Raw genomic sequence first — 8,900 nt, 5'->3', positions numbered from 1 at the left:
ATCTCTAAAATCATGAAGAACTTTACGTAATATATTCCTGAAGGTTCAACCACGTTTAAAAGTAAAGTGAATACAGGACATACGTGTCGTTTTAGCTAATAAAGCAAATCTATGCACTAGCCATCTCATAGTATTATCGGAGAAAATACAAACTACAAAGTTACTTATGAGGGCGTACTCTTTAACGTAAATTAACCATCGGATATTAATTTAGGAAACTCTTTTGATTATCCACTGATTATTTCAAAAAGTTGGTAAAGCCAGTATGTTGTTGAAGAATGATTAATTCACTCTTTTTTTTTTAGACCAACCCTGCAAAAGAAAACTGAATCCAGTTATTATTGTTTGTGGAAGACTCGATGGTTTATAAACATCAACTCTCTTAATTTATTCAGAACTGGCAACACGAAAAAAAAACAAAGAACAATTTCTTCAAATTAAATTGAATACAACTGTTTGTTATTCAGTTCTGTTTGAAGCTTTGCATGGTGTTGAGACATAAGAAGAAACCATAAATAAACAGTAAACCTGTGGGTACAACCATGTGTAAATCTCTTAGGGTGAGTGTTGGCTCTGAAAAGAGCCGGTTGGGTCTCGACGTTTCGAACAGTATACTCTCCTCGTCTTCAGGAGAATGCTTTGTTATTCATCCAGATCAAAAACAAGACTGGACAAAAATGTTTTTTTTCTTCTAAAATGTAAATGGAAACTTGTTGTGATAGCAAAACCAAGAGGCCCTCCCAGGCACATTAACCAAAAGGCCTGAAGATACGATTATTGTGGGAGTAACGGTCCGTCTTTAAAGTGAATGTTGGCCACGAATAGCGAACAACAGCGAAGCAAGATTTGTACTGAACATCCGATCCCCAAGCAAGGTTTCGGGTTCGTTGAACTAGGCTACACAGTGTTAACATCACTATACCGAGCCAAGCTGTGGGTGCTGCCGCTTCTTTGCGCGTGTCATGGCCGAACTGTGTAGTGCATCTGATCGGTTCTGATGGCTGGATATCAACGTGCGGGTTCGAATCCCGGTCACAACCGCGGCGTGTCCATGATTGCTTTTTGTGAGAGTGTTCATATGGGAACCTGGAAGGGCTGAGCTAGTGTCGTGGTGTAAGCTATATATATAACCAGAAATTTGAGAAAGTTTGTAATGGTGTACAAGTATTTATTTATTTTTTTTATTTTTTTATTTTTTTTATTTTTTTTTTTTGGGGGGGGGGCATTTACTTGTGTTTGGTTAAATTATTAGGCAACACATTAATAATTAGTCTGTTACATCAATCCCTGGAAAATAGTTTTGACTATTTTGAAGGTTGACAATTAATAAGTTAAAGTCACCTTGAAATATAATTGTTTTTCTTTCAAACATAAGAGTATAATGCTTACGAACAATACAACCATGTTTTAGTAATTGTTTATTAAAAAATAAATAAAGTTGTTTGGGGGGCTGACTCCGCCTACCCCTTTTGTGACGTCAATCGAGGCAGACTTTACCTGCAATGCGTATAGTAAACACACATGCAAAGTACATGTACGTCCAAGTCGTGAGTTGGTACGTTTCAAAAAGTGTTTTTCTGCATTCAGCAGCAATACACCTGGTCGGCATTGCCGGAAAAAAACACAATTTGTTTTTTTGAAACGTACAAACTCACGATTTTGTCCGTACATGTACTTTGCAATTGTGTTTACTCTACGCATTACAGGCAAAGTCTGCCTCGATTGACGTCACGAACAGCGCCCTCTCCGCTCGGGGTCTACTCTTAAATTTGTAAATAACATAAAAACTGATTTTTTAAAACCTTAGTTAACTGTTTATTCACATTCCACTCATAAAAAGCTTTATTTTGAAAAAATACCACTTCCAGGTGACTTTAAGTATCTTTCGTATATTAACGGAGTCCGCTTAAAAAAAATGATAGCATGAAATAATTATGTACAAAAGGCTCCATTGATAACACATTAAGAATTAGTCCATTATTATAATCATCTGTGATGAACTAAAACTCGTGGGCAAACCTTACGTTTAAACTAAATAAATTGGTGGTCGAGAAAAAAATATAAGTCAATGTGTTTCTCTCAAACATTCATCGGTAACTTTTTGTTTAATCCTGCAACTATCAGGTTCTATAAAATACATCTTCTAGATAATATGCACTAATCAGTCAACAAAATCGTATGCACCATGCAAGTTCGTAAAGTTACGCAGAGCCTATGATGAGTCTAGAATGCAGTTGACGTCTTTGACGTACGAGAATTGTGGCCACAAGTGCAAATACCCCAACGACAATAATGACAGCGACAATCACACCAACTGCAGTGCTAGCAGCGGTTACGAATCTCGCTTTGTTCGCTTCCATTTTCTCATTGAAAAGTTTGGGATCAAATTCACCACCAGCGATAAGTCCCGGAGCTTTACCACCGTCTAAGTCAACGAATCCATTGTTTTTCCGTCCTGATTTCGTGTCCGTGTTACCAGCTGACGGGGCTTTCGGTGACTGGCCACCGTTGAAATAGTCGTGGCCTCCGAAGCCTGCCAGGCCATTTGACGAACCGCCTGATTTACCCGGGTCGGCATTGGCACCCTCCACGGGTTGAAGTTGAGGGTCACCCATTGCTCCAGCGCCACCAGGAGGCTTGGTGCTCGAGGGCGACTCGCCGATGGGTACCGGCCCCAGGGCATTTCCTAGGGTACCGAGGGCAATCGGCCCACCGTACGCTGGCTCGGACCATGGTGGCAAAGTGTCGTATTCATGTTCAATATCACTGAAGAATCGCACGTTGCTATTGTCAGGTAGTGGACCACTCATCTGTCCTTGGATCAACCCTAGAAAGGCAGAACAAAATTAGACAATTGGACGTAAAATTCAAATATTGCGCAACCCTACCGTGGCCGTACAACAACACAAGTCATGGCAAGCGGTGACACCGTCTTCCAATTACTGTATTATGTTTATGTATGCGAGCTATTATGGAACATTGTTAATACAGAGTAAATGTTGTTGTTACCATTAACAAGTATTACTCCACAAGGGAAACTGACTGATTGGGCAATTTTGTAATAATCTGGGTTTGAATAAAGAAAATGCAGGTGTGATTTGAACCAACGACCCTTGTTCAAAGTATAGGCGCTCTACAACTGAGCTATCTAGCACTAATAATATGTACAGTGGGCTGGGTCATTTTTCCAGGGTTCAATGTCATTTAGTGTTGCTTCAGCAGAAAATAATGTTACAAATTGTGGCATTGTATTTTGGCTGGCAAACAAAGTATAACTGCATTAGTTTGTTGTGCTTATAGCTGCTTTTTCGGCTAATGCAGCTCCATGAAATGAACTTCTGCGTGAACTTGGTATAACCATTGCTTTGTCAAGCACAAAGGACTGTCTTGTGACACGTTGTCAGCTATATCATGGTATTTTGTATTGTGACATCACACCTTGCTGAGCAGTTAAGGCTGAGTCACATCGTTAGATCGGTCTTAACCCTCTGTAAAATTAACCTTATCTGCAGCAAATCAAAAATAAGTAGTTTCATGGCATGAACACAAATCTGGCGTATTGGTCGAAACGTCGAGTTTCTACAGCGATGGTTCTTTTAAAATCCACAACACCACATGAAAGATAATCCAGAATGTTGTATTGCAAATTTACTGGATATTATCTCCGTATGAGAAAATTAAAATACTATATAAACGTTATGGTATGATTACCGCAAAACAATTAAATCGCGGATAATAACGTTAAGGTTTTGTGTTGTAGCAGTACCAATAAAAACAATGTGTAATTCATACGTTTTAAAGATTCGGTTAAAAAGATGTCAGCATAATTTCTAAAATTGTAATCAACAAACAAAGAGTTGATTTCCCTACAGTAAAGCAAAAAAATTGTGAAAGTCGCTTTGCTTATCAAATTGCATCAGAACTTACCCCACAGTGGAAGAAACACAACAAGTACCTTCATTTTGAGTTGCTGTTTTCTTGAGTAGAACAACTTTAGCTTAAGTTCTTAAAGTAATGTTTGTCCTGCAAGTCAAATGAACTTAGTATTGTGGCGACATGTATTAAATTACATTTATATATAAATGTCACGACAAAGACAATGACTTTGATTCCTGATTACCGGTAGAGACGAGGAACTGAATATTCAAAGTTCCACACGCTGTAACTCCATCAAGTTAAAGTATATTTAAAAACCATCTGTCAGGTTTCAAATTCAACAAATTAAAAGTTTGCAGAATTTAGCATATAAGACTTAAGTTTGGTAGCCCCCCCCCCCCCACACACACACACACCCATTATAAACTTTTTGAACATTCCAGAATTGGGCTTCATTAAAGAAGGCATGACATCAGCAAAGATTAGATTTGTTTGATTTCACCTGTTGCATCTTCATTAAAATCACTTTAAGCTTAAAGACGAGCGGCAACACTAAAGGAAAAACTTACTTTTTGTGAGCCTATTTTTTCTATCTTTATTTTTCTCGTTTGTGGCACCTGTAAATCCATAATGGAGGTAGCTCAATCAGTCTAAATGTATGTCTAACATCTTTCTCAAATTCAAATTACTGATGACAGTGTCGACCGAAAATACTTTTAGCACTTGACGAAAGTGTTTCCCTATAGTTTCCATGCTGATTATGTTGCCCTGATGAGTAATCACTGTACTTGCATAAACCGTGACCAATTGTCTGAGAAAACAACAGAGTTTGTCACTGTTACCAGAGGTTTACCGGGTACAACTGTTTCGCTTCAGGTAACGTTTATAGTTTTTGATCTACAGTGACATCTACATCTACATCTGTGATTCTGTGATTCAAGTAATTCTTGTCAAAGCCTTTCCAGCATCTAGACAAGGTGAGAAGACAATGCAGAAATTTAAATTTTTAAAGTAGGAGAAAAAAAACCACAGAGAATGGTTTGAAAGGGAAGGTAAACGTTTGGTAGTTACTCGAAACAAATATTAACTTAAAAACTGACTTGGTAACGAGCATGCGAGAGCTGTTGATAGTTTAAAACATTGTGGGAAACAACTCCCTCTGAAGTAACGTAGTTTTTGGGAAAGTGGTAATTTCTCACCAAAATAATAAAATACTTCTAGCTAGATGTCTTTTATTCCTATCTGACAGCACACAAATTCGTCCAACGTATTTTATGGATACACCAAGTGAGAAGACTGGTCTTTGACAGTTCCCAAACGTTTACCTTCCCTTTAAGGAAATCCCACGAAGTCAAGTAGGTACTGAAAAACCCAATCCACGTAGTGCCCCCCGGTAGGATTTGAACCGCGGTCCTAGAGGTGAGTCAAGACACCACTACACCAACCTGACAACATGGGAAAGATCAAAATAGGACTCCACAGAGATGCTACAAACAGAAATTGTGTAGTGAAATTCACTAGAAGAATTAAAAAAAAAAAATATATATATATATATAAAAAATAAGGGAAAATGTTATGTTGCTTTGCGTAAAGTTGGTGAACTCGGCTGCTGATCTCTTTAACAAAGGAGAGCCAGATGATTGAAAGCTTGTCGGGAAAAAGAATTGAACAAAGGCTCAGTGATTTGGAGGCATAAGAGCTAAACCCTAAAATGTCCCAATCATTAATGACAAATGATATGGGTTCCCATTGAGCCCGACCCACTCCCGTAAGCCCGAAATCTGTGTCAAAATAACCCAGAAGCAAAACAAAATGGGCGCAAAACCCGAGCTTAAATCCCATTTTTTAGTTTTAAATCAATTTCCAGGTCAGCATGACCCAGAAATGAGTCAGGGCCCTGTGGGACCCGGAACCTAGCCCGAACAACTGACGTCACCCTTCAAGACCTACACCCGGCGTGAATATATGCACCTTTGACCCACATTCATGTCACATAGAGATATGCAGTCAAATTCTAGGGCGGATGTGATAGGAGTGTGCTGTTTGGGCTTCTATGGAAAGCTCCTGTCAATGCACGTTTATGTAATGATTTCATTGTATCCAATGGAATCACTGGATCTGAGTAGTAGGTACCTGTTGTTGTGTTTATCCTTGCGGAACTACCCGAAACCTACCCTGAACATCTGATGTCACACTCCGAGGCTCGTGAATAACGCCACAGACCTGCCTCCAGACCGGCGTGCATTCTCACCTTTGAACTTCATGCATTTCACTTTGAGATACGTTTATGCAGTCAAATTATATTGCGAACTTGACAGCAATCTATGTTTTTGGCATAGAAAGCTCACGTCACAGCACGTATCCAATGCTATCATTAAATCCCATGGAATCACTGATCTGAGTAGCAGGGACCTCAGAAGACCAGTCTGCCCGGAACCATGATTAATTGGAGACTTTTGGGGACTCTAGGTGGCAGCAGATTTCCATCTAAACTCACTGTTCTTGAAAATGTGAACAAATCAAAACAATGAACATTGTAAGTCTGCTGCCACCTAGCGTTCAGATTTCTCCAGATGTGAACCTGATTATGTTTGTTATATTGCATTACTCTTACTATAACTCTATAACACTATACAGGTCTCACAATTCGTAAAGTTCTTCTTCCTTGGTTTAGTTAAAACCAGAACTATCAGAACACATTGACTACCGAGAATTAAAGGCAGGTGTACTTTTTTGCCAAAAGCCCAGTATCCTCACTTAATTTATCGCAACATAATGCACAACGCAACAAACCACCGAAAAAACTGTCTTAATCGGTCAGAAAATATTGATTGGAAAACACTCTTGTTACTCAGAATTGTGTGCCTTGGATGCATGAGAAAGGCTTTATTCTGAAGCCTGTCCAGGTTGAAACATTGGGTGAAAAACCACCGCTTTCTCGTACTATAGGTGTCGTTTTTAACATATGCTTTATTTATCAACAGCACTTCGGTGCTCCTTGCGATACAAAAATGTAGAGCTACAGTAACTTGCGGAGTATCTAACAAAAGTATACCCTGCCTTTAAGTCACCTAGATATTTAAAGGCAGTAGACACTATTGTTTATTACTCGAAATAATTATTAGCATAAAACCTTACATGGTGACGAGTAATGGGGAGAGGTTGGTAGTATAAAACATTGTGAGAAAAGGCTCCCTCTAAAATGACATAGTTTTCGAGAAGCAAGTAATTTTCCACGAATTTGATTTCGATACCTCAGATTTAGAATGTTTAGGTCTCGAAATCAACCATCTAAAAGCACACAACTTCGTGTGACAAGGGTATCTTTTTTTCTCGCAACTTCGATGATCAATTAAAGATGCTCTGTCAGTTTTTTGGCCCCATACATTAAAAAAAAAAATTTCAGAGAGTATCACCCGCTCTAATGAAAAAAGTTCAACTTGTTTGTTTAATGGTCAGGAACCATGACAAAAGTTTAAAACGTTTCTTATAAAACACATACGAATTGGTCACGTGATATTGTCGGGATCCCGACAAAAACTAATTTTGAACACTTTATTTCATAATTGGCGGACTTTTTCGAGCAATGGCTCAAATGAAAGCTTGTAACTTTCTCGACCCCCATCAAAATATCTATTGAATTAAAAAAACAGGTTTGTTATGTTATGCAGGTGTTGAGATACAACCGAGTGAGAAGACTTGTCTTTGACAATACCATCAGTGTACTAAACTATTCCCGTCTGTACCACCTCGAATTTAAATACAACGTATGATCACCAGTTACAAAGTAAAAGTTTTTATTAATTTTTTCAACGGCAAACAGAAAAACGAATGAGCAAAAGACATTACACTGAGACAAAAAAAAAAAACAGAACAGACACGATTTTCAGAAATGTGTTTTATGTTCAAATCAATGCAACTAAAGTTCTTAGTTTACAAATACAACTAAAACTAATTTGACAAACAAGAAACTCCTTTGGGTGCTTTACAAATCAATAAATAATTTAAGAAAACTGTTAGAATGACAACACCGTTGTTTTTAAATTTAAATCATGTTTCGGTCAACGAGACTCATAGTAACATTGTTTTAAAATTGATAACTATTTTTGTCGCGGTTCTCATTCGGACGGCATGGTACAGTAGTGTTTGTGCGAATGAGAGAGAGGGGCCAGTTTTTTTGGGAGGGGTCACGTGGCTGCTGGAGGCAAATTTGTCTCCAAATACAGCACAACCCAATTGGCGGACTAGTCTGGCACCTAGTATTCGCCAACGCGTTCTGGGGACACAAAATTACATCTAATCGCAAGGTGCCGTTACTCTCTCAATATACGGCCCTGCCCTTCCCCTATTTTGCCTTCATTGTGCGCTTGGATTCTCATAAATTATTTAGAGAATTCTACGGGGGTACTTCTGAACAGGAGGACAATTGTGTGTCTAAGTGTGGACACATTAGGAGAGAGGTTAACGTCTGTCCCCATAACCGTCTGGCAGCTAGCCTGGTTCCCTGTCTTTATCTGTAAGACATGTACCGGTCTCACGAACCCATTGGTTTCACTGGGTAGATTCATGCAATTGTGACACGATGAAGCGATGAACGATTTTTGAGCACAGTATGGATGCAAGGTCGAGGTCGATGCGGCAAGTAACTGCATTGTTCTTTAGGCCAGCATCTTGATTTAATCACTAGCCTCTAAGTGTGACGTCAGATGCAGGATATACCTTCTGACGTCACATTCGAGGCTAGTATTCAGATACCAGCCTAAATAAAATGGCAGTTACCGACCAAGGTGTACACTTGACCTTGCCTTTCATAATGCTATGAGAAACCGTCTCATTTAGTAGCAGTCGTGTAGTTATATGTTAATGCGTGTGTTAGGTAAAAAAAGTGCATGTCCATAAATGGGAGACTTTTAGGACGCTTGGTGGCAGCAGACTTATTAGGTAAAATCCATTGTTCTCGGTAATGTGCACAGGCTCAGAACTACGTAAACAATGGAAATTTACTTGGTAAGTCTGCTGCTACC

General features: G+C 38.9%; 1 protein-coding gene across 1 annotated transcript; it reads right to left on the bottom strand.

Annotated features, from left to right (window-relative positions):
* Positions 1-2,094: 2,094 nt before the first annotated feature.
* On the bottom strand, positions 2,095-4,004 carry LOC117295260. Its single transcript, XM_033777805.1, has 2 exons — positions 3,928-4,004; positions 2,095-2,827 (listed from the first exon to the last, which is right to left on the bottom strand). Exons 1-2 carry the CDS (start codon positions 3,959-3,961, stop codon positions 2,202-2,204), a joined length of 660 nt encoding a protein of 219 aa, XP_033633696.1. The 5' UTR covers positions 3,962-4,004; the 3' UTR covers positions 2,095-2,201.
* Positions 4,005-8,900: the final 4,896 nt, after the last annotated feature.

This window comes from Asterias rubens, chromosome 10 (assembly GCF_902459465.1).
Source record: "Asterias rubens chromosome 10, eAstRub1.3, whole genome shotgun sequence".
Lineage (NCBI taxonomy): Eukaryota > Metazoa > Echinodermata > Asteroidea > Forcipulatida > Asteriidae > Asterias > Asterias rubens.
This window is presented reverse-complemented; position numbering and strand designations above follow the sequence as displayed.

What these genes read in the sequence shown, in the direction of transcription:
- LOC117295260 (XM_033777805.1), bottom strand. Translation starts at nt 3,961, where the DNA reads ATGAAGGTACTTGTTGTGTTTCTTCCACTGTGGG. An exon ending in TGTGTTTCTTCCACTGTGGG is followed by an intron (nt 2,828 to 3,927) that starts GTAAGTTCTGAT and finishes CTGCCTTTCTAG; the next exon opens with GGTTGATCCAAGGACAGATG.